Genomic DNA, 25702 nt, shown 5'->3' on the forward strand with positions numbered 1-25702 from the left:
GGCTTTGCAGGAGCTACAGACATAGCAATGGATGAATTGCAAGGTAAGCAAGGGTAAGACTGAGGCTGTAGGACAGCAGAGTGAAGCAGTTCTGCATTACGTGAGGCATCAAAGGTCATCCCACAAGTCCTGAGCATTGCTGCTCTGTAATCCCACAGCACTCCATCCCTTAAGGAAATCCATCTTCCCCCAGAAGAGAAAATCCAACCATCCAGTCTGGATTTCAAATGATTTATTTTTAACATTCCTTTATGAAATACATCTGTGATTGTGCTTGCTTCAGAAATGGGACGTACGCAGAGATGCTGTTCTCGGAACAGAAGTAACCAGGTTGGGCACTGCCCCATACAAACAACACGCTGTGCACAACCCACACAGGCAGATCACAGTGTGTGCAACCCACATCTGCCAAGTGACAGTTCCACTTTGTTTGTCCCTTGCAAAACAATAAGTGCATTTAAAGTACTGGGGAATCAGGGGATGGCTGTAACAGGATTCAAATATCCCAGATTTGAAACGATACACAAGGTTTATAACAGCTGATTTCACAGGTGCTTACTGGTAGATTTTCCTCCTAACTTTCTAATTTGTTGCCATAATTATGTTAAACTGAAGCTGAATTTATTCTTCCCAGCCTGGATCTTGCTTGGAGCTTTTTGTTTCTGTTTCAGACCCAGAGAAGTCCTTTGGGGCCTCTTTGCCCTAAAGCTTGTCCATGTCCTAACTATATCGGATGCTCTAATTAAACGCTGTGCATTTTGCTATACATTTTGTTTTTACTATAAACCTTAATTTGCCTATACTCTTAGATCACCACCGCCACAACTAACACTGATTTACACAGAGCTGATGATGAAGGTGAACGTCAGCAGGAGCTCACACAGTGTCTGTTCCCATTATTGCAAAGCCTGCAGGCAGAACCCCACATCCTGACAGCCCCACAGCCCACACTCCCTATGCCCGAGGCCCCATAGTAATGCTCAGCACTTCTCAGCTGTGCTCCTGCCAATTTTGCCTTCTTGCTTTCAGGGCTTGTAGGCACTTACTGTTAAGTGGCCACCGATGTGATGCTGAGGACAACATTCAAAATAATGATGAGTTTTACCACAACGTTGGTTTCTAGTGATAAAGAAAGGTTTGACAGCTTGTCTTGTGCAAATGATATAATAGTTTGATGGAGCTTTCTGGTCACATCAGTGCAGCTGGGCTGTACTGGACTCCTTGCTGATTTATACTGCCCTGCTTATCAGCTGTGCCTCGCTGCCCCTGAGTAAATTCACTAGGAAAGAGCATATCATCATGTGGCTCATCAGTTCTGTACTATAAGGATTTATCCCAGTGATGCTTTTGGTTGCCCCTACAAGTTGCTTTGCTTTAGTCCTTGCTTATTTATCCTCCGTTTCCATTTGACTTTTCCTTTTGGAATAACATCCCATCATCACCATCTCCAACGCATCAGTGCTAAAAAACCTTTTGTCATTCAGTTACCGCATGGTCTTGTTCCATATAATGCATCCTAAATTCAGAGCATCTCCAGCACAAACACACTCATTGGGGCTGTGTAGGACTGCACACCACATGCCAACACACCCCACAAAGCCACTGCCCTCAAAGCAATCCATTGCTTCCAGTTGCACCCCACAGTGTCCCTGCAGGAGCACGACGACTGTGTGTCTGCTCCAGGCTCCCTTTGGGACCCAGACATGATTTTGCAGAAAACTGGAGCTTCCTTCTGTCTGATTCAAAGACAGAAACGAACCTGAGCAACTGGGGCACAGAGTGGGTGGAGGATGGGGGCTGCTTTTATCAGCACTGCCATTTTACTGAGATTCATTTTAATGCATCTCTGCATTAATGAACTAAAAGTGTCTTTGGAAGTGACTCATAGCAGGGCGGGGGGAGGCAGCTGTGGCAGTGGTGGTACAGAGACTCAGCAGGGCTTGGGCCAGACCTTGCCAAAGGTGCACCTACAGAAGTGATTGAAGGCATAGATTGGCCCCGAAGGCAGAATGAGGGAAGAGAGCTCCATGGCACTGAAGCAGGAACCCTCTCTCAGCAGAGGATTCAAAGAACCGAGCAGCACAAACATCTCCATGCTTTGCTCTGTAGGGATGAACACAGAGCACATCCTCACAGTGTCCATCCGAGGGCCCCCTCGTCCCCAGTAGGGCACCATCCATGTTCCTGGCTCCCGCTGAGTCTCTTGTTCCATTATTTAACACCGTGCATCTGCTGCATTCTACATTTCCAAACAAAGATAATAACGCCCTCATTAAGAGAAGCATTGTATCAATAGCACAAGGCTGTACTGGAATTGAGGCCATTCTCCTGTTAAGACCAGCACCAGCCTCATTAAAAGGGTGCCCAAGTGGGATATCACAGACAGCGCTATTTTGAAGCCACTTTTTACTATTTTTTCCCTTTTGGATGGAAGTGCTGCTCTGATCTATTTCTGAATGCAGCTCTCTCCAGGCCTTTGGAACCCCCCTCCATCCCCACAGTGCTGATCTCACTTCAATTTGGCCACCACAGCCCCCTGCAAAGAGCCCTGGGATCACCACATTGGGGTCTGTCCTGCTCTGTCCTGGCTGCAGAGTGCAGCATCCATCCTTAACAGAGCAAAATCTGCACAGGGTGAAGCCCTCGCATGACCCTGATCAGAGCAGCAGCTGCTGGGATGCACACACGCTAATTAGAGAGGCTGCTTAGCGTGGGGAGATGGACTGTGGCTCCAATGTCCATCTTGGATGCTGCTGAAGGTTGAGGGCCAACACATCCGATAGAAAGCAAATTAAGGTCATCCTGGTTATTCATTGCTGTGGGCTGACAAGGTGCAAAGCAGCCTTTTTGTATTTTCATGATACCATTATTGCTATTATTGCAGCTATAGCAGTGCAGCAAAGGGCAAGCTGCCAAACTGCCACATACTTTGATTCAAGCAATTGATTAAAACATGAACTTGTAAGAGGCTTTATGCTTTGGAGAGCAAGAAAAATCACAGAGTATGGTCCTACCTAAATGCCTAAAGGGCTGTTGAACACATTGCGGGTCTGTCTGATCAAATAAAGTAATTCCCCAAGAATTCAGTGTGTACTCACAAAGAATAAGCGTTGTCAAACACTACATTTGAACTCAATCAGTTATTTACATTTCCTGCGATAACAACTATGATTATACAAATGGATTGGAGCTCTGGAATGAAACATCCATCCCACGCCTCTGCTTGCTCTCATTACTCCATCCACCTTCTCTGCAGTGAATGCTGACAGGGATTTCTCCCACCTCGCAGCACTTTGTCCCGCACAGCAGTGGATGCCTGCAGGATTCAGACTCATTTCAGAGCAGCAGCTGCATTGCTTTTCTCATGGAGCCGCTGTGATTGAAAACTCCCTAATTCTGCACCACCTCCCATCTGGTGGGAAGGTTCCTCTATCGAAATGTTATCACTCAGTATCTCCAAAGCACTACGAGCGGTGCCTGCTGTGCTCTGCAGTTGTGTGCCTGATGCTGCCATTCTGCACAGCACAGGGGATGCCCACGGGGCTCTTCCTGAGTTCTCCTTGCAGGACAGCAGAGATCTGCTCCTAGAAGCCAGTGGGATCCCATACCCTGTGCTGGGAGCTCCTCAGCAAGAACAGCTTTGTTGGCAGAGGGGAAAGGATGGAAAACAGAGCTCTGTTCTCCCTCCAAATGCCGTCTGCTGACTGCGTGCTTTGATCCCGGATTAGGAGAGCAATGCTGGAAATGTAGTGATACTAAAAGCGGGCCGGGCTGAATGCTGCTGCTCAGTCCCAGCTGCACACAGCAGGCTCCTCGGCACCCAGCCCATGCTGGCCAAAACATTGACTTTTCCTCCACCTGCCAGGGAGCTCCAACAGCGATTAGAACAGTCAGGCTGCTGGGGATGCACTTTTTTTTCCCCCTCTGATTCCAGTTTCCTTCATTTCTCTTTTGAGTTTCTCTCCTTTAACTCTTGGCTTTTTGCCCTCGGGCCATTTTCCTGCTGAGCCAAGTGGGAAGGAAGGTGAAGAGCAAAACAAACGTGCAGAAAACTCACCTCCCATACTCCAGAGCCCTGGCAGCGTCAGTGCTATGTGACACAGCAGGGGAAGAGCTGAGAAAGGGGGTAGGGAAAGCAGAAAGAAATGAAGCTTTTGCCACTTTGCAAGTCAAAAATGTCCAGTAGAAATGTGATATTTAGGCTGGCTTGGAGCTGTCATAACAGCCAAAAAGATCCTTTTAAACTATGCTTGTTCACAGGGGGGAGGAGGGAAGGGGGAAGCACGCACCCATCTGAGCTATTAAGGAAAATGAAAGGCAGAGATAAATAGAGAATGGTAGATGGTAAAACATGTGCAATTGCACCTCTTATACAATAGATGTGGTTTCTTTCTCTGCTCAGCTTGATGGCTGAGCATGACAGCCGCCTCATCAACAGCACCGTACAATAATATCTCCTTGCTATTAATATGCAAATTGAAATGCACACGCTGATTAAAAACATATTAGACATAGGCTACTGTCAGAGATGTACGAGCACACCATGAGGCTCAATTAGGGAGCTGCAGACCACAGAGGGACCACTGCTGATACCTTCCAGCCCTGGTATGGCACACCCCGCTCAGTGCTGGTGAGCTGTTGGCATCAGCAGTGCATCAACTCAGCAACACCTCCAGGCAGGGACCTGCAAATGGACATGGCTCTGTTTGAAGAGCCCTGCAGCTGCCTGGAAGAACACACGAGGCAAAGAGAAACATCACTGGGACAATGGGAATACCTCCATCATCTCCATTCTGGTACTGGAAATAAGCTAAAAGATGTGTCCTGAAGTCTTGCAATAAGCTCAGTGAAGTAATATAAGTGTGGAACACATTGGGATTTTAATGCCTATTTGCTCTTTCTTCCTTTAGGTTATGAATATTTAACAACTAAATTGGGTTCTGCCTCTCACTGCAGCAAATGTGGAGGTTCCAATCTGCTCTAATGGTGGGAGAGAAATACCCAGAGAACCAAGGTGAGCACCTGGCACAGCCTGGAGGAGGGATTTCACGCACTGAACTCCAAGAGTAAGGAAGGTGGATCTAAAGGTCATGGTTTGCTAATGAGGCTGATGCAAGAGGAACTTAACAAAGAAAACACCATTTACACACGGGAAGCATTCTTCTCCCATGATTAATTTCTTCCTAAGAAGTGTTGTGCCTCAGGGCAGAGTCACTGTACAGACTGTTGCCATAGTGCTTTATTGCCTTAACATGGGAAGCCGGTTAAGAAAACATGTATTATTTGTGCTGTAATGTGTCTGAGCATAGAACAGCACAGGAAGGCAGCCAGTGGCCTTATGAGACATTAGCAGGCAGCTCCACATCACAGCCTGAGGAACAGTTTTGGTGTGTGCTACAAAACTTGAGCAGAACTCATCTACAGGATCACAGCTCTGGTGTTAGAATCACACCTCCAGCCACCAGCAGTGCTCTGTTAATGCTGCTCTGCAGGACCGTGTGTGTGTGACACAGCCAAACCAATGGTTATAACCTTTACAGACTCCTTTATCTGGAATTTTGAGCTGTGAAAATGTTTGAGCAGAGTGAAGTCACGTCCTGTAATTTATGGCTGTGCTGCATGAAAAATGCAGCCTGTGTAGTTTTAATGAAGAAATTATAAGCAGAAGTTTTCACCTTTTAATTTAAACCAACCTTGAGGGATGCAAAGGTTTCACTGCTTCTATTGCAGTGTATATCCCAGATGTATCCGCACAGCCTTTAAGCTTGGGATGCTGTCCCCATCTCAACATCAGAGCAAAGCGTGCGGTCTGGAGGCAGTTCTGCAGGGATCGCTGACTTCCCACCGGGAGATTTGTCTTTTTATGTCTTGCTTTGAAGGCCTAACGAACTTCAGAAAAGCAAGAGATTAGAAGGATTTAGGGACCAAAGCCCACGGCTGTCGCTTCCATGCAGGCAGGCAGCACAGCTGGGGAGGGCCGTCCTGGCTGCACAGCCCCAGCACACTGCAGCAGGAGCAGAGCCTTCTGTTCACCTGCCCATTGTGTATGTGCTGTAATTAATTTGCTGCAATTAACTCATTGTGATTACCTGAGCACACAAGTTAGAAAATTCTCCTTTCTAATGGCAGCATCACCTCTGCAGCAACCTGAGCACAAGGTGGAAGGAAGCAGAGGGCATTGGGGAAAAGGCTCCTTCTGAGGGGAGGGAGCTCAGAAAGTTCCCCATCCACCTGAATGGTGTGCCCTATTTCTGTACACGTTCCTGCTGTAAAGAGGCAGTTTACTTTCAGAAACACAGCATTACATTATCACCCAGACCACAATAAATGAAAGAGCCCCACAGCTATGGAAGCCAAGGAGATGCTTACTCATCTGCAAACAGCCCATTCTCCTGCACACATGAAAGGCATTGATGCAAGAGCACAGATTAATCACATAGAGCTTCTTTAGAACTTCTAATGACCCTGGAAAGTAAACAATTCCATTCTGCAGCATTTCCAACCTTTCCCTCTGCACAGCTGAAGGCAGAAGAGGTGACAGCACCAAAGGTCACTCTGCAAGGATGCACTCCTGTCCTCCTCAGCAATGCAGTCATTTCCCTCCACCATCTCAGTTTTGTTTCTGTGCCCCCCACCTGCTGCAGCTAAAAAAGGGGAGTTGGGGTCTTTGCCCCATTTTCTTTGTAATCTCTACGATCGAACACGATGATATTCATATTTATTCCATCAGCCGTGAGGATGAACAATGGTTTGTCCTGTTTGGTTGAGCAATTAGCCCAGCTATTGTACAGATGTAACATGTTCCCTTTGATTAAATGCCAAATGAAAATAAAGTGCTGATCATTGCCCATTATTTGCCAATAGATTTCATATGACAAAAACAAACGAGCAAAATAAAAAACACAGACACAGGAAACTCACAATGCAAAACCACAGAGGTCTCATTTCTCCTTCGACTGGTGGGGGTCTATTGAGTTACATTGCTGGCAGGCAAAATAAACATGGCCCTCTGCAGAGCAACGTGTGTTATTGATCTGCCTCCTGATTTAGGAGAATTATTTCTCTTCTATCCCAAAGATTTGCAGAGAGTCCTTTAGAAATACATCTGGTGAGCTCAGGCTTTTAATTGCCTTCTCTCAAGGTAAAATAATCACTTTCACCAACAAAAAAGGGTTTGTTTTCATCTAACAGGTAGCGAGGTAGTGCGGGATTTCAGAGTCCCAGGTAAGATAGATAGCAATTAAAACCAGTGGCACAACGTTGCCAGCAGGGAGGAGAGCTGAGCAGTTTTGCAGTGCCCATTGGGTGCAGCAGCACAGCCCTACAGCAAATATCCCAGGGTAGGAGAGGCACAAAGGGCAGAGCTGCCAGCAGCAGTGACACTGTTTTCTGTTCCTCCACGAGTGGGCATTGCTCACAGCAGCCTCTGCTACTGAGCTTGCTGACTTACCAACAACCACACCACAGACATTCAGTGACAGCAGTGATGCTATGAACACATCAAATGACATTTGCACCACAGCTTAAGGTTTCCAGGTGATGTGCCCAACTGAAAGCACTGCACATTCTTCCTTCCCTTTGATTTATCAGTGTGCAGAGAAGCGGATGGAGGACGCAGATCAACCACCTATGGACAGTTTGTTCACTTGGCAGAGAAGTCACAAGCCTGCAGGCCCTGTGGGTAAAATTCAGTTTCCCGATGCAGAGCCAACAGCAACGGGGCACCACTCACTTTGAGATGCTGCATTTCTGGTAAATGAACTGATGGAGCTGTAGGCATCACCACTCCCTTCCAAAGACAGCAGACAGCCTCTGGTTGAGCGTGTTCAAAGAGGAGATGTCAGAACCTGTTATTTCGGAGATGCAGAAGCAGGAAAATGGGCAGTCTCAGAAGGATTGTGCTGCTACAGATATATAAACCAACCAGATTGCTCTGGAAGAGGTGGTGCTTAATCTCTATCAACATTCTCAAGACAGGTTCGCTGCATGCAAAGTGCACTAAACGAGCTGGTAGAACACGGGGCACAGCAAGGGTTGCTCTGCATTGCTTGTAGGACATACTTGAAATTTGATCTTGGTTATCTCAGTTCTTCGCATTGCAGCAGGCGAGGCAAGAAATCTGGTCTCTCTCTGCTTACTGCAGCAGAAAGCCTAACACCATTGTAAACCCTCTCGTTTCCACTGGGTTGATACTCACATCTCAACTCACCCCAACACCAGTGAGGAATTCACACCTTGCAGATGAGCTGCAGATGAGGACCCAGCTGGGATTCCACACAACACTCTTCCTGGACATCCAAGGTTGTCGCAGTTTTCCTTCCAATCCTTTGATGCTTTTTCCTCCCTGTTAGCAAGGATCCGCTCCCCACCATGGGGCTCTGGCTGTGCAGCCCTTAGACTGGACCAGGGGGCTCTTCGGAGCAGCCAGCACTGGGAAGTGTTCCCATAGGGCTCCCATATCCATGTCCTGCAAGCAAACTATGTGGCAGCCTCCCTGCCTGGCACCCACCACCCTGCAGCAGAGCAAGGAGTGCTGGGCATCGGTGTGCATCCGAAGTCAGCAGAGCAGACAGTTCCCATCCACCCATCAGCAGTCCTAATGGCAGGAAAAGGATCCTAATTTGTTTCTCTGAAGACAAAGAGGAAAGGAAAACATTCATCCGTTATTCAATCCCTGCGATTCACTTTTGGCTGTCAACGTGTCGGCACAAAACCATGCTGGAGAAGGTGAAGGAAGTATGTTTATTTCTGGTTGAAGACTGATTACATCACTAGTGTGAATAATGGAATAGAATAGTTTTATACTCTGAAGAAATCTAAGAATAAATAGGAAAAAGTCAAATAGTTTCTCTCCTCTGTCTGTGGCGATGAGTGATGATTAAGTGTCGTATTTACAGGGTAGTAGTTATCATTCTCTAAACTCTGTGCTGAATAAATATTATCTTGATAGGGTAAAAAAATCCATTGAAATATTGTAACTCACCACAAAATTAAAAAATAAAATAAAATAATAATATCCATCTATCTGTCCAAAGCAAGGGTTAATTATGTGTCAGTCATCCACTGCATGGGGTCAGTGTCCAGGACAGCAGCCTTCCTCCCTGCAGGTGAGGCCTCAGTGCTTTTCCTCGCTCCATCCCATGAGCTGCTACTGATTCTTCAGGCTGCAACAGAGAAATGGAGCAGGGTCACACTCAGCCCTGGTTCAGATAGAGGGCCCTGCTGGGTTTCCCTTGGCTGACTTATTAATGGGAGCAATGAGGATGGCTCCGTTTGTAAAAACATATTGGAAACTTTAAGCATAAGAGATGGGTTTTGTGGAAGGAAAAACGGCGCTTTGCTTAGATCCTCAGTTTTAATGGATGAGATCAGCACCACCTGCAAACTCACAACAGGAGACAGCTTTGGGCCAATGAGGAGTTCCTGGTTGGGTGATATCAGACTGAAATTGGATTGTTTATGCTTTGCATTATAATAATTAATCTGCATACCCGGCACCACAAAACCAAGTTGCACCATTCCAGGGCTTTCAAATTATGATCAAAACAGCAGATACCAGAGATACCTTCATTTCCCCTTACTTTAAAGGGAAGGGAGACAATTTAATCCTGTAATGAGAGAAAGTATTACTTGCTGCTCTTCATAGGCAGTGTAATTATTCAGCTGATCTCTGGAACCACTGAAATAATGACAAATTAGAATGCCTTTCAGTTCCATCTACCTTTTAGAACTATTCATCTTCTGGAGTTATTATCACTCCAAAGGCTTCTTTATATTTCAAGCAGTGGCCGCCATTCCATCACAGAAAACACACAGAAAACATTTCTGCTGCCAATAGAAGTTGCCATCAGCCACAACAGGCAGCAAATATTTGTTTATGCTTTCTGAAATAGATTGAGAAAGATATGGAAATGCAATCACGGTGAAGAGTGACATTTGTCCAGGCATGATATTTACAATATTTTGATTAGCTGCAATGGCTGAACAGCCAAGCAGCTTATGTTAATAAATGCCCCATTCCAATTAGACAGCTGTGTTCTGAATCAGGATTAAAAAAAGCACGAAGCTTGCTGTTGTTGCTCCTGAGCTGCCCATTTGTCATCTGGGCTATGCAGGATGCGACCCCACAAGAAGGGCTGGGAGGGGACAGTTTACATCAAACCACTAAGAATGAGGAATTCTGTCACTTTCAGCCCATTCCAAGGCCAGCACAGATATGACACAACCTCGTTCTGCAGCTCCTCACAACCCCATCTTTTGGTTGCCATCAATCCCCATTGAAATGGAGGGCTGGCCGTGGACAGCTGAGCTCAGCACTGCTGGGTTTGGGGAAGGAGGAAGGGCAGATTAAAAAAAACCCACATCTATTTCAGGAAATTAAGTCAAACAATGATTCAATCACCACTGCACAGTTCATAAATCCCTAATTAAAGGTTTGGAGCTCCTCCCTGCTGCAGATGTTCCAGAGTCCAGCTCCAGTGCCTGCACAGCGTGCCCACACATCGGACTGCAGCTACCAGCAGCACAGGGCAGATGATTCTATGATGATTCTGTGATGTTGGCAGGATGGGGACCTTGGAAGAAACATTCTCTATCTGGCTGGAGAGGTCACTCACTGTATTCATTACCTTGCCCTGTAAATCCATTGACCAGAAGGATAAGGACAAGTTTGATACCATCTGCCTCCTCCTACATTTTTATTCAACAACCACAACATCAGCCAAGGCACTTCCAGCTACTTTTCCTCCAGCATCGTGCGGAGATGCAAACAAAGGGCTGAGCCCCACATCCCACAGTGCACTGCCTGAGAGCTGCTGTGAGCTGGGTTATTTAAAGCAGCTCCAGCAACGGCCTGGATGCATGGTGCCCTCTGGAGAGCTCTGGAGCTATAAGTATCTACTCATCATCTCAGTTCTCATAAATGTTATTCTCTGCCAAAGCAGCTTTTCAGAGAACTCATCTCCCCATTACGTTATGGGTGCCCCCAGCTTGCAGCCTGCAATCACCACCCTGCCTGTCCCAAGCTAAACCTCTTCCTTTACAACTCCTTTTTTATGATATTAAGTATGACAGCTACATGAAATGTTTTGTTGCCTTGGCAACTGCAATGCATTAGCTTCAATGTGGGTTACGAGGAAGAGGACAGCCTTGATGCTAACCCACAGTAATGAGAACAGCACAAACCAGCGGGCAAGATGTTGGACCAGGCACTGAAGGGAAGGGCCCCCACCACACAAAGCACTCTTTGCCCATATAGAGGACAATGAAGCTACAGAAATGCCTTCAAACAAAGAGAGCAAAATCTGGTTACGCACTAATTATAGGGTGGGAAGAGCTTTTGTATTGCACAAACCCAAGCTGCTGAGCCATTGTCTCCCATTCTTCTGCACTTCCCTACAGTTGTGCAGTGCTGGGATCCATAGGCTCAAAGATGATTGGATAAGGATGAACAATGGACAGAGGAAATGGAATAATCAGAGCAATTTCCCATAGAAATTGGACAGACCAATGTCTCTAATTGGCATTCCATTATTACATTTGTAACGCGCTTTCTTACAAATCCATTACTTTGTTTCTCTTTGTACTGAATGCTCATGAAAATCTCTGGGGACCAGACTTAAATCATTAGCAGGGAGTGATAAGAAACTAAATTTGGAACGATAGATAAGAATATTAATTTGTGAAAGGAAGAGATCCTTGGAAGAATGGTGCAAGTCCTGCAGCCTTGGAGCCACTCCTGTGCTCTTTCTGCCCCAACTTTTGCTTGCAGCTGAAGACAACAACCCAATGCTCTGCAGCAAACGCACTGTTAGGCTCCAAATTCAGACAAGGGAAAAGAATGAAGCAAAGTGCCTTTGAAGTTTCTGTCAGTTGGAAAGAAGTTTTGGAAAAGCAACAGAGGAGAAAGGAATCCTCTTTCTGCAGGAATCATGTAAGGGCTGGAGATGGGACTTTGCTAACTGCAGGTGATTGGGACACAAAGCAGGAGGTGTGGGCACCAAGCAGGGAATGGCAGGCAGTCACTCGCTCCACGCTGAACACAAGGAGTGCATCTTTTCTGCACGTCACTTATTTCATGTTCGTGAGGCTGCTTTGATTTGAAACCAACTCCTTTTTCCTTTGCAATAACAACAGCAGCAATGACAGCGATAATAACACAAACACTGAAAGCCTGGCAGAGGAAGGATAAATTACAGCTCCGTGCCCCAGCAGCACATTGCAGCTGCTCCCACCTCGGGTTTCCAACAGGACGAGCTGTCAGCTCTGCTCTCCAGCAATGGCACTGACACTGATCGGTCAGCACTGTCCCTGTGTGTAGCCCAGAGGGGCAGAGCTGCATTGCACACACCAAAGAGCAGGGAGATGGAGTGGGGGCTCCCTGGGGCTCCCCATCCCCTGCACAGCCACCACGGGCACCCCACAGCTGTCTCCCATATCCCTCCCAACCATGGCATGGAGCAGGAGGTTGAGCTGCACCACACATCATCACCTCTAATAAAGATATAAGTCTGCGGATAAATAGGACAGAGCTAAAGTGAATAGCAAAGGGAATCTCTGAAGGTCTAACATCAGCAAGGGGAGGGCTGCACCTGTCTTTTGGTGGCTTAAGCAAAAGGAGACATTGGTGCTTACTGCTGGATCATCACTTAGACAGCCCTTAAAGCTGCCTCAGGTACTTCAGTAACAAATGACATCTTTATGTCCTCCTCTAATCTGGGCTGCCCTTGGTCCTCCAGCCTGAAACAGTTCCCAAAGCTCACATGTGAGTGTATTAAGAGAGATTAGTTCATTAATCTACTCCTCGGTACCGTGCCTCTTTTATCACTTCATTTTAATAATTTGCACTAATTGACAGAGCAGCTTCCCTCCTAAACTCAGGAACTTGGGCAGGACATTTGCTTTAAATCACTGCACATTATCACTTGGAAATGCCTGGTCCTGTCCATCCCCAGTCCCTCTGCTGGGGCTTAGTACATCAAAGGTGTTCCCAGCACAATAGGTGTTCCCAGCACCCCAACACACACACAGAGCCCCATTGCTTCCTGTAATGCCTCATCACCCCAGTAGGCAAATATGGGCAGAGGGCCCCAGAGCGCAGTGGTACCCACTTGGTCTGGTGCTTGGAGCCCTTCAGGTGCGCGTGGTACTGCTCTATGGAGTTCAGTGTGACGTTGCAGATGTTGCACGTGTAGCTGCGTTTCAGGCCTGCAAAGAGAAGCCAGGTTTGTTAGTTGTGTATCCGCTGAGCTTGTTGGTACAGGCTGAGGGCTGTGCAGGGAGAAAAAGCATCTCTGTGCTGCAGGAAATGCCCTCTGCCTGTGCCACACTGCTCAGAGTCAGTGCAGCTGACAGAGGGTGCCAACAGCTGCACAACCAGAGGAAGGAAAGAGTAACATTTGCCCCTCACAAGCTTCTAATTCATCAGAAAACTCTCAGATCTCCTCTCCTTCCCAACTTCATAGACTTTTCTCCTTACAGTAACCTCTCTATGTACTTTTCCAGTCTGGGGTATCCAAGCACTGCTGAAGCCTAAAGGAGGCACAGAACCACACAGGGCTCAGAGGCCCCCACTGCCATCCCATGGCTCTCACAAAGCATCGTTCTGCTCAGAATAATGAGCACTGAGGTCCCACCTATTTCCCTGCTTTCTGGTGCACAGATCGGGGCCATTCCTGTCACATTCAGAGGCTGCACCACCTGGGAGCTTTCTTCCAATTGATCTGTTCAGCTGAGGTCCCTTCCATGGCAGAGGAGGGAGCAGCATAAGAGCAGCTCTGCACACAGCCCTGCATGCCTTGCCAGAATGAAGGGCAGAACAAAAGCAATTGCTGGTTCCTATAAACGGAGCAAACCTGGCTACAAGGCACAGAGGGTCGGTACAACTCGTGGGAAAGGACAAGGCTCCCCTCTTTGCAGAGCATGCAATTTAACTTCGTTGTTCTTTCACCTTGGGAAAAAAGAGTACAGCGGTTGCAAAGAGGAATTACAGAAACAGGCACTCCTATGCCTCACCTAACATGTTTGTACTGCAAAGATACAGCGTGGTTGAATGTGCATTAAACCCCCGTTTCCCTCCTGGACATCCTTGAAACAGAGAGATGGCAATCAGAGCTTCTGACTGCCGCTATGTAGGGCGAAGCTTCACATAAATTAAGCACATAAATGCAGACCTAAGCATTCCCAATCCCCGATTCTGTTGTCTCCCTTAATAGTCTGCATGTAAGAGACCCATTTCTGCTCTCCTCCTCTCTTTTGTATTTAACATCCCAAGAATTCCCCGGGCATCAGGGGCGGTATTAGCATTGCTGCATTAAACACACATCAGCATTACAGTAAACCATTGACGCTCAAATAATTCTGTCTTGTTCTCTTAGCAAAAAAAAAAAAAGAAAGAAGGGAATTTTAAATTCCAGTGTCAGGTTTCTGCTTCGCACTGATTCACTTCCATGAAGAGTAGAACAGAGAATTTCAAGCTTAATTGAAGGGCTCAACATGAAAACACAGAGGTGTGGGATTCCTACCACAGCCTGCAGTACTTTTTAAGAGCAATTTAAATGTACCTTGTCACCATCCTGTTAGTTTTCCACAGCGTTATTCCTGCACTGATTCCAACCAGAGAATGCTGTTAGGAAACTCTGCCCTTATCCACATGCACGTTTACCTTGGTGTCCTCATGACACATCAGCATTCCCTACCCTGAATCATGACACGCGTTCATGTAAAATTGAATGCACTCATATCCATTCGATAAAATATTTAGAAGTGAAGTCATTAATGTCATTCCGCATAAAACGCATTAAAACACATTCCAGGAGAGTACTTGCTAAATCACATTTTACCAAGCAAAATTGACAGCACAGAATAAAAAGTATTTATAAGGCATATGAGGAAATTATGAGCCAGGAGGGAAAACTGAAATCCTTGCCTGATTTTGCATCCGCACCTCTGGCAATTGGTCCATGCACAGAGAATGCAAAGGCTGTGGGTGATGGCATCCCGTGCAGTCACTGATTCCGCCCCACTGCTGAGGTGCACCCCCACACTGTCATCTCTCCTGCTCACCCCACAGCCCTGGGATGGAGCACTCATGGACATCTACACCTCATTCAGATGGGAGAAGCTGTGCTATGGCTGAGGCTCCTTTCTCCTTCCCCCCCTTCCCCTTTCTCATTTCAGAACAAGACTTCAGAACTGCAAGATGAGCACTCGGCAAGAAGAACCGATGCTTTTGTTTCCTATAAATATCAGTTGTCCAAAAATACATCTCTATTCTTATTTCTCAAATACACACTCATATTTATCAATAAATATTTTATCACAGCCATTATCAAAACATCAAAGGCTGCTGAAATGTTGTGTTTCGACTGACACTGCTCATCCTGGGCTTACATAACGCATCAAATGTTCATTTCCCACAGCAGACAAAATAGAATTAATATTTCAGTTGTGATGGGAAAGCTGGGGATACACGGAGAGGAAATGAGTTTGCATTCTAGCCAACACCGAGGCTGCAAAACAAGCAGGGGGAGCAGACAGAATGCGGCCATGACCCGACCCTGCACTGCAGGACACCTGCAGCAGTGCCCAAACCTCCAGCACAGCCTCCAGCTGCAATGGAGCATCCCTGAATACTGCTCTGGGAGCAGCACACGGCCCCATCTGCCATACAGAGCCACCTGCTTGGAAGCACAGATCCTGTCCTGGGCAAGGCACTGTCCTTGGACTGAAGCTCTGCTAAGCAGGAGCCCAACCATTTGTTTGCATCACTGTGGGTTTGTTTACAGATAATGACATCCCCCACCACTCCCAAGCTTGGCCCTTCCACGTCCCGCCTATTTCCATGCAGTGACTCAGCCCCATGAATCATTTACGGATTTGAGTCACCCCGGGCAGCACCAGAGGGTCTGAGATGGTGAAATGCACAACACACTGCGCGGCCATTGGCACTTAAAGGAAAATTATTGCACTCTGCAAGGGAAAAAACTTGCTTTCGAATGTTAAGCCAAGGCAGGTAAGGCAGGTTTCTCCCATGTGGTGCTGCAAATCAAACCTGCACATTGTGCTCAGCCCATTTCAGTCAAAAATGCTGGATTGTAATTGGAGACTACAGAGAACACTCTCTCCGGAGGCCCCTTCCCTCTCCTCCCGTAATTACATCTCTGTAACAAAAAGCAGCTTTGGGGATGAGGCCACAACCTCACATGTCTCAAAGCAGCGCATCCCATCCAGGTGAACCCAACAATCCCACATGAGCCCCATGCAGCCCCACGCTCTCACCTCGCAGCTCACCCAGGTCCAGTGTCTTCCCCAGCTGCTCCAGCAGCTCAGCCCTGGCCGCGTTCTTCTTGTGCTTCTTGCCATCGTAGTGCTGCTGGGCCATGACGGGGTTGTTGAACCACGCGGCACACAGCTGGCAGTAGCGGTCTGAATCCCTGCGTGGTTGCGGTGGGGATGCTGCTGGGGGTCGATCTGCACGGGGCTGCTTCAAGGAGCCCAGGGTCTCTGCAGGAGGAAATGTGTTGGCATCAGTGGCTGCCAAACCCCAAGGAAGAGCTGGTGTTGGGCACGGTGAGCAATGAGCAGTAGTTATTTCATAGAACGGCTTGGGTTGGAAACAGCAATGCCATCAGGATAGAGAGACAGATTTATAACCATCACAGGATTATTACTTTTCAATGTATTTGGCCTTGGAAAGAATTGTCACAATTTTAGTGTCACAGGTGAAAAAAAACTGCTCAGTAGTCATTCTGCTCACTCAGATGTTGCATTATGGGTTGACAAGCATAGCAGACAAGACCTTAATTTGGTCCCATTTCCCTTCAGATTCATATGAGGCCATCTGAGGTCACAAACGTGACCTGAATAACTCCAACAGAAAGAAAGGTGATGGATCCTCACACCGTGGAGTCATTGGTTTCCAATGGCCTTGCTTGCCATTGGTTTCCTGGCAAAGCCTTGGAAAAACAGGACAATATCATGCCAAAGACACAAAGCCTTGGAAAAACAGGACAATATCATGCCAAAGACACAAAGCCTTGGAAAAACAGGACAATATCATGCACCAGGATGCAAAAATGCACAGCTGGTGATGAATTATCTCACCTCATTCAATAATTCCTTCTATTTGGTACTATGTTTTTTCTTAGTACCGATTCTACACAACACACCACGGTCACTTTGTGCTGAGAAGGGGCAACTTCAAGGCTGTGAGCACAGCATTCACTGCCTGCGTGGCTCCAGAGAGTTCACATTGCTGTAAATCTTCTGCTGACCTGCCTGGAACGCGCGTCTATTAACTTTCCTGAAAGAAATCGTATCTTCCATCTAATGTTACTTACAACCTTATCTATTTCCAGGGCTTTATGAGCTCCTATTGTCCTGATGACAGCCGCCGGGGTGTCGGGTGCTCACTGCCTGCAGTGCTGCTGGTGGTGCTCCCACCCTGCTCTGCTTTGGAGGAGGATTTTCTCACTTCAGCCATCATGCCCTGCCATGCACACAGCGCTGGCAAAATGAACTCTTTGGGGTGTTTGTTAATAAGATGAGTGCCGTAATTGACTCCTGCTGGCGATGTTTGTTCTCTTCATTCTACCATCCAGCCAACCACCCACTCGCTGCCGTTGGATTTATTTCACACCCCCCGAGAGGATTCCCATCCAATCCCCACATGGCCTCCATGTAATTCTGTGCTGCACCAGGAGAGGATTCCCTGCTCCATTGCTGCCTTTGGAGCACTGCAGCAGCAGTAACAGTGCAGCCTCAGACCAATGTGCTCTCAGAGCTGCTTCCAGCCCAGGGCTCTGAAGTTAAATCTGATAGATCCTTTGCTCAGCTTTCCCCCTGTTTGTATGTTAGCTGCCACCAGAGGGGAACCACAGAGCCTTAACTCTGCAGAGCTGGTGGTGTCTGCAGGAGTTACATCTCCTGCTCCTTAAAGAGACCTGATGGCAGCATCTCTGCTGCAGGGCTGAGCAGTGCTCCCACCCACAGCCTCCAGCTCGGCACCCCACACCAACCAGTGCCTGGGGTCTCCTTTCACCTCAAGCCATGTTCCTCAGGGCCAGTTTACAGCCCTAAGGTGTGCTGAACCCGTCCTGACAGCCAACAGAAACACCCTGCATGTTCCAAATCCTCCTGCAAACAAACAGATGAAAGCTGACTCCCCGCAAAGGTGGATTTATCATTCTGATCCCTGGTACATAACAAGAACAGAACAGGAAACATCACCATTCCTCGAGCCGCAACATGAACATTAATAATAAACACTCCCAAGACGTTAAAAATGTTGCTCTGTCCTAACACACAGACATAAAAGCTGTGAGTTTGACTATTTCAAGTATTTCAAATGCTAAACAGCTCACAACACTCTGCCTTACATTCCCCTGTACTGTGGGAGGGAAGCGAGAAGCCTTAGTTTGCTGCATGAAGCAAAAAGCAAAGTTAGAAACACTTAGCACTCCGCTGATGAACTCATGGCTGACTTCTTTTGCTTGTACAGCTTTTTATTCATAGTTGTGCATAAATGGTGCCCAAACTGTCATCTCTGCTGCTCTCCAAGAACTAAAGGAGGAGAGAGATGCTGAGTCCAGGCTGAGGGTACTGCATGCTCTGTATGTGGAAGAATGAAGGCAGCAGCTCTTTTCCCCCACAGCCCTCAATAACTCATCCTGGTGCCTGGGTGTTGGACATGACTGCAGAAATTCATTGGAAATAGCAGTGACATAAAACCTCTGAGGGCTACAACCTCCTACAGGAGAAGCAACAGAAAACCATCACCAATGTTCCCCTGTAGTGATCAGACACTGCTTTCCCCTTGTAAGAGCCCTTATTGTTAGGGCCCTCCTCCCTCCTCTGAAAGCACCAGCAGAGAAATTGGAGATCTCTGTGTTTCATCAGGAGATGATAAAATAGACAGGGAAGGTGTAGCCCCGTAAAGAGGCTGAGAGTAAATCTAATTTTCTATGAGACTGATGAGACAAAAACCAGAATGTTAAAGAGGGATTTGCTCAGCAGCAGACTGCAGCCGTCATTACATTCTGAGCATCTGCAGAACAGGGCTGCAGACCCAGCAGGAGGAACCTCCAGCATCAGGACTGGGATTGAGCCCCTGTGGTGTCTGCTGAGAGCCTGGGGGTGCTGCTACCTCCAGGAATGGGAATGGAATGGGAATTCATTTTCTTTACTGGAAAACACTGCTCCTCAAAGAGCTCCGGAATTCAGCCTGAATTTCCCTGCAGCTCCAACTGCATTCATTACTCTTCATTTTGTCCCTTCAATTCATTCCACTGCCATGCACCACAGAGGCATCTGTACACCCGTGTGGCTGAGATGCCTTCCAGAAATGCACCAAGAATTTCACAGATTCACCCCTCCCTTTACAATCAGACCCCTCCATTAAGCAAGGGGTCAATTCAGAGCTCTCCAGCCATGCTGCGTAACAGTGTATGTGTCCATGCAAAGCTATAAGCCAGACAATGCTATCTGGAGATGGCTTCCTATTTTGGTGCACTCAGCACCCTGGGATGGAGCAGAACATGTCCCATTGGGAAAGCATTGTGTCCAATGGGCACATTGCTGCAGAGCAAGAAGTGCTTATTAGAGTATTCCCACATCTCAGCTTCATCAGATCAAGTGTATGGAAGACTCAATGAGTCCTTGAGTTATTCCTTCCCAGTGATTACTGCAGCTGAAGAGCCCATTACTTACAGAGCATGTGGTGCAGCTCACTTATTGCCTCTGTGAAGCTGATTCAGATGATTAGAAAATTAAATGGAAACACAATGCGAAGCTGTAGCTCTCCAAAGTCACTGCCTGGGGACAGGAGGACTTGCTGTTGTCTGACCATCACCCATCCATGCTTACACTGGATGTAAGTACACTCACTCAGTGCAACCTGGGACACCCCATCCCACACCTGCCGACCCAAGAGACAGCACAGCTCCCAGGGGCAGCACAGGGAACTGCTACACCTGCCCTTAATGAGCCTTCCCAGGGTGCCTTCATTAGTGGGAAGCAGCAAGGCACCTGCTAACACACGCCATGCATCCCCCAGGGAAAGGCCATAGCTTCCCTGAAGCCAATCCCCACAAAGGCCAAATGATGCTTTCTGCATCAGCATCATCAGTCTGAGAAGTTAAAAACAACTGCAACAGAAAGACAGATAAAAATAAAGACACAACAACCTTATGTCACCATTTCTGAGATTTCCACACACCTCATTAGGCAGGATGTAAAACACACAGCAGCTTTTAGATCCTGCTCTATGCTAAGTGCCACCGATGGCAGCAGTGAAGCACAGAGCTCAGTCTGAGGGACAGCACAGCAGTCCCAGCACAAGCTTTGCTCTCAGCGTGCTGCTGTTATGGCCAGGCACAGTCTGGCACAGCCAGGTTATCTGATTGCAATGTTTGACTTTTAAAATGTGGAAGTTAATAGGCTCGCATCATTGGAACCGCCATGGAGGAAAGCGTGAATGCCCATCTGGGTGAAAAATCAAAAGGTGATCGATCCGAAACATTTTTAAAGACTGCATTTCCCTCTGAGGTAAAAGCAAATGGGATTCCACTCCGTGCAATAACAGGAAAGGTTTATTATGTGCATTAGCTAAGCTGTCAAATAACTCCTGATAGTTAGGGTGAGGCTCAGCCACTGCCTGGCGGAGCTGCTGCCTTTCAGGCTGCAATTTAGGAACACAGAGATGGGCATCTGGCAGAAGGCAGCACTGATGAGCACCCATCTGCCCGAGCCCAGCAGACATAGCACTGATGCCCCCCCTGCTGCCCCCACCTACCTGTGGCCTTCAGCGCTGGCGGCTCACCTAGCAACAGCTTTAACCTTTTGGCATGGATTTTCCCTTGGTAATGCGATTCAGCCACCACCGCTGAGGTAAAGGACATGTTACATAGTGTGCAGCATTTGTTCTTATCCACCGAGTCACCGTCGCTGCCCTGCATGGAGACAGAAAACACGAGGAAGAGGTGCGTCATCCCCAGGCTGCACAGGGAGGGAGGAGGGGGACCCAGGTTATGTCAGTACTGTGCTTCCCATGCCACCCACCTCTCCCCAGACTCACTCCCATGCAGCCCGATGGCCTCGATCCCCATTTCACATTAGCTCCACAGGCAGATGGTAAATACCTTCTGTGATTTGCCCAGATGAGAGATAGAAGATGACCCAGGCACAGTGGTTGGCCCAGCACTGGACACCCAGCAAAGATGCTCTCAAGCATGGGTTCCCTTTGGCAACCACAGCACCCAAACCAGCAGCACTGCAGTGACACAGAGCCCCATGGAATGGGACAGAGGCACTGAGTGCAGACAGCAAGCCTAGAGCTGAACATGCAGCCTAACCAGACCCATATTCAGGGTCATCTTTCCCTAAGAAAGAAGCACAATTAGAAGGAGGACTGATTTTCATCGCTTTTTTGTTGCTGTTATTAACTATAAATCAACTTAAACCTTAGGGAGAAATCTCAAGAGGTGGTAAGTACTGTTCTGTGTGCAATTTACAGCTCTTTTAAGCAGGATTCTCTCAAGATATTTTACGTCTTCAAAGAGAAATCACTTGAAAGTTAAGAGCAGAGTAGAAAAAATTCCCAGCCTTTATTGATCATCAGCAGTGGTAACATGTGCAGAGCCTCCAACAGAGACCGTTTGAAAACCTGATACACTTCAGTGTGTAGCAATAGGGTCTCTCCTCTCGTTCTGCTCTTTGGCAATGATTTTCTCTTTTCCAATTTCACAGATAGGCTACAGTTAAAAAAAAAGAAAAGCAATAAACCTTCAAACAACCCTCAGACCCCTCACATAGAGCTCAGCTTCATGGCTACACCAACTGATGCTTCTGGGAGATCATTTCAGGGTGTGGGTGGAATCTCACCACCAGACCAGGGATGCTGGGAGCATCTTCAGGCAGCCACCCCAGCAGCAGTGCAGCACTGCTCCCTGCCCTGCCCTGCCCTGAAGGGTAATTATGCCTGGGCTCTTTGTCAGCGGCTGTTTTACCTGTAACCAGATGGGCTGGGGGGGAACCTGACCCGGTGTCTTTTGTCACCCGCTGAGTGATGCCTCGCTGATGGGATTGTGCAGCCAAGCGGTAAAACAACATCACTTGTCAAGCAGGGCACCGAGCCTGGCAGCTCCCCATGGCCTTTGTGTTGGGGGCTGTGCACAGCATCCCTAACCCCGCTCAGCCCAAAGCACAGCAAGCAGGCACCATTTAGGCACATAAAACCCACAGCAGCCACTGCACACTGCAGAAGCTGAGCCGGTGTGGAAGGGTTTTTCCTTCCTACCATCTGCTTCAGTAGCTTTCTCCAGTCTCCTCTCAACCCTTTGCAAAGTTGGAGTGGTGGTGGGATAACAACCTCCATCAGCACAACACACACAGCCCTGGCAATCACTGCCTGCTTCCCAGCACTGACTCTGCTCTGCAGCAGTGCAGGACAGCCCAGCATGCAGGGGCTTCTCTTTGTAATATTACAAACTTCAAAGCAAATCTCGTGCGTCCAACAGAATTAGCTTCAGCTATTCAGCTGCCTGTTAACAGCTGCTAAAAGGCATAATCCTCACACAGGGCCAGGCAGCAGCAGTGCTTTGCTGGATGTTTCCTAAGCAATCCTCAAGAAAAGTATGGATTTTTAATCCGCAGATACAAATCTGCTGTCTGCATTTCCTGGGTTTTTACTGAGAAGAAAAGATTAGACAAACCCTTGAAATACAGCAGTATAAGACGTGGCACTCAAAGCGCTGCAAAGTGTCTTGTATTTGAGTTAATTTTCTGTGCACCAAGAAGGTTCTGCTGTGAAGGTGCTAGCAGGAATGCAAGATATCTTCATAGTCCCCCCAGAATAGCAGATAGAAACACTCCATGCCATTGAGAGGTCAGGTAGCAGACACTGCAACTCTCAGAACCTTTTCCATGGAGCATCTACAACTGCAGAAACTTCTCTTTCTTACAGTGACTTGTGGAAGGAAACCAAAGTATTTCAGTTTTGCAACCCAAAGGGTACAACAGAAATGGAACGCAGCTCTGCAGCAGCACAGCCCTTGGTGGAAGCAGGATCATGACTCCCTTTTAGTGGCAGAAATGCACTTGGTTTGCAAGGGTTATTTCTAATATTCATTAAAGTCAGTATGTCACAGCCTCACTGATATTGGTAGACATCTGAGCTGGGCAATGCAGCTGCATTCTGTAGGCAGTAATGATGTTACTCTGCTGCCTCAGAGATGTCCTAAATATTTCTGTTCCCCTCGCATGCAGAGTCTTGGATAAAGCTGATAAGCAACAGGGCTACTTTGCAAACACTGAGCTGTAAACATTGGCAGATTTTCCCTGCTACGTTGTTATGATATTAATAACTTCAGAATGTAGGTCTGCTGTAGCAAATCACCCACCTGGTTCATAAGGACTCGCTCAATTCGGCCCCATTAAGGGCTGCCCTTGGCACAATCAGCACTGAATTACCTGACTTCTCACTGTGCCTTCTCATAAAAGAAATGGAAAGTGGTTCAGCTTTGACTTACTTAAGGTCTATTTGCTTCTCTATTCACCACCTCAGTGTGCTGAGGTGCGTGTGTGGGTCTGGGGTTCATTACATGTAAAGGAGCTCGTTTAAGAATGATGTCCCAAGTCTGTATGTGCATGTCCACTCTATCTTTCACATCCTCTAATTAATCACACAGAGAAAAACAGCACGAGATCCTGTTGTTATGGGGCAGATTGCGTCTGCAATTACCCTGTGTGCAACAGAAAAGTTCTGCTAAAATGTTAATTACTGCGTGAAGGAGCTTTCAGATCCCTTTGGCAACTCTTGCAGCCTTCTGCCTTTAATTAAAAGATATCTCACTAAATATTGATAGCATGAGGCACAGCCACACATGGATGCTGTCTACTGGAAGCTCAGCAGCATCTCTCATGCAGCCCAGCACAAGGGGAGGGATGGAAGCAGCCACTCCCCAACCTGCAGCACACCCTGACCCAGCTGCTGCAGGCTACTTGGTCCTTGTGAAGCTGATATTGGCTGCCAACGTTTTCTTTTTCCAATGAAAGAGCACTGAAATAACTGGAAATGCAATTACAGCTGCTGATGCACATCATATTTCTTGTACAGTTTACTGAGAATTATTTCCAGTTACTTAGCATTGTGGCTAATCTAAATGGTACCTCTGGGGACCTGATTATCTGCAGCAGTTACAACAAATGCACAGAGGCAATAGTTCATGGAGCAAACAGGGACTGGAGGTTATACCCACGTTTTCCGAGCGGAGCTTTTTGGCTGGACAGCCTCCATCGATGGGGTGAAGCATGTAATAGAGGCGAACTTTGCTGGCGTGTTTCCGACTCTGGAAAAGAAAAAAGGGGAGAAAAAAAAAAAAAGGAAGAAATGAGGTTTCAAAAAGCAAAAGGCTCCACCACATACAAAACCAAACTGCAGTGACATTTCACATCACATTGAGATGTGTCTCCAGGTGAAGAACGCCCACAGCTCACAGTGGTGTCACAGAGCTCTCCCTGAGCTGAACTCACCATGGGCTCAGGGCATCTGCTGCCTGCACTGACAGCTTGGTGCTGCTCACAGCCCCTGGACAGGGGGAAATAGAAGAGGTGAGAGGAGAGCGGCGTTTGTTAGCAGTTCATTTCCATTCCAGGAGAGAGCAAAGAAGTCAGGGTCATTTGGCTTCAGGAGGAGATGGGACGGCATCAACAGAGATAAGATGCACACACACAGAAGCCCTCAGTTCCTTCACATCCAGCAGAATAAAATACATAAAGGGAATAAAATCTCACTCTAGGAAATAAGCCAAACGATACCTGCCAAAGGTTTGAAAGAAATCTCCCCCGCGGGTAAATTACCAGATAATTGTGCATTATGTGAAACCTCCTGCTCTGCTGGGAAGCAGCTGCTGCTGGCCCCACATCACCCTGCACACAGCACTGCCAGGTCCAGCTGCAGCCAGGGAGCGGTGCTGGGGTTCTGTGTGCATGGAGAGGGGAAAGGTTCTGCACCTCCTGAGCAATAACTCCACTGGGGAGAACAGCCTGCAGCCGCTCAATGTGGTGCATCCCAGGCGTGCAAGGCAGCTATTCTTATGCAAATGTTTTCCCCAATCTCCATTTCTGATTGCCTGGCGGAACAACGGCCCCATAATATTATAATTTCAGATCACAGATTTGCAATTTTAAAATATTAAATGATCATTAGCATGTACTGGAACATTCTTCTTCCCGCGGTGTGAAACCTGGAGCTAAATTTACACAGAGCTAAATTTGAATGCAGGAATGTGACTACGCGATAATTTTCCTTTTTTAATGGAGCAAATCAGTCAAGATAAATAATGACAAATATCTCGCCCTTCCTCCTCTTCCTGCATGCAGTTAGGAAGCGTTGTTTAGCCCTGGCAGAGCTCAGCTCTATGCCTGCTGCTCTGAGTGGGGCACTGGGAACCCCAAAGGCTCCACCTCTCGGTGATGAGCAGCCTGGATGGAAGTGGCACAATTAAGAGATGACATCAGAAACGTTGGGAAGCCAAAGGACAGGTGTGTGCTGTCTGACTGTGTGCAGATACAGCCGCTGAACTCACTGCTTGCAAAGTTCTGTGTTTTGTGGTGGGTCTGAAGTGCTTCTCGCTTTATTTATGCATTTGTTCAGACTTAAAAATGGCAAGGAAAAGGAATAACTTATGTTTGGCATCATTGTAAA

General features: G+C 47.4%; 1 protein-coding gene across 2 annotated transcripts in view; it reads right to left on the reverse strand.

Annotated features, from left to right (window-relative positions):
- Positions 1–217: 217 nt before the first annotated feature.
- ZMAT4 (zinc finger matrin-type 4) overlaps positions 218–25702 on the reverse strand; it is a 42355-nt gene continuing 16870 nt past the window's right edge. The window contains exons 3-7 of one of the 2 annotated variants that reach the window (XM_015883173.3): positions 24255–24344; positions 20792–20948; positions 16279–16503; positions 13110–13206; positions 218–9164 (exon numbers count right to left, since the gene is read on the reverse strand). In XM_015883173.3, coding sequence (XP_015738659.1) covers positions 9149–9164; positions 13110–13206; positions 16279–16503; positions 20792–20948; positions 24255–24344 — 585 coding nt within the window. In that variant the 3' untranslated portion in view covers positions 218–9148. The remainder of the gene's footprint in view (positions 9165–13109; positions 13207–16278; positions 16504–20791; positions 20949–24254; positions 24345–25702) is intronic. The other variant, XM_085510540.1, reaches the window with a different exon arrangement.

This window comes from Coturnix japonica, chromosome 10, assembly GCF_054131305.1.
Source record: "Coturnix japonica strain WE chromosome 10, WE-NBRP24, whole genome shotgun sequence".
NCBI classification, from domain to species: domain Eukaryota; kingdom Metazoa; phylum Chordata; class Aves; order Galliformes; family Phasianidae; genus Coturnix; species Coturnix japonica.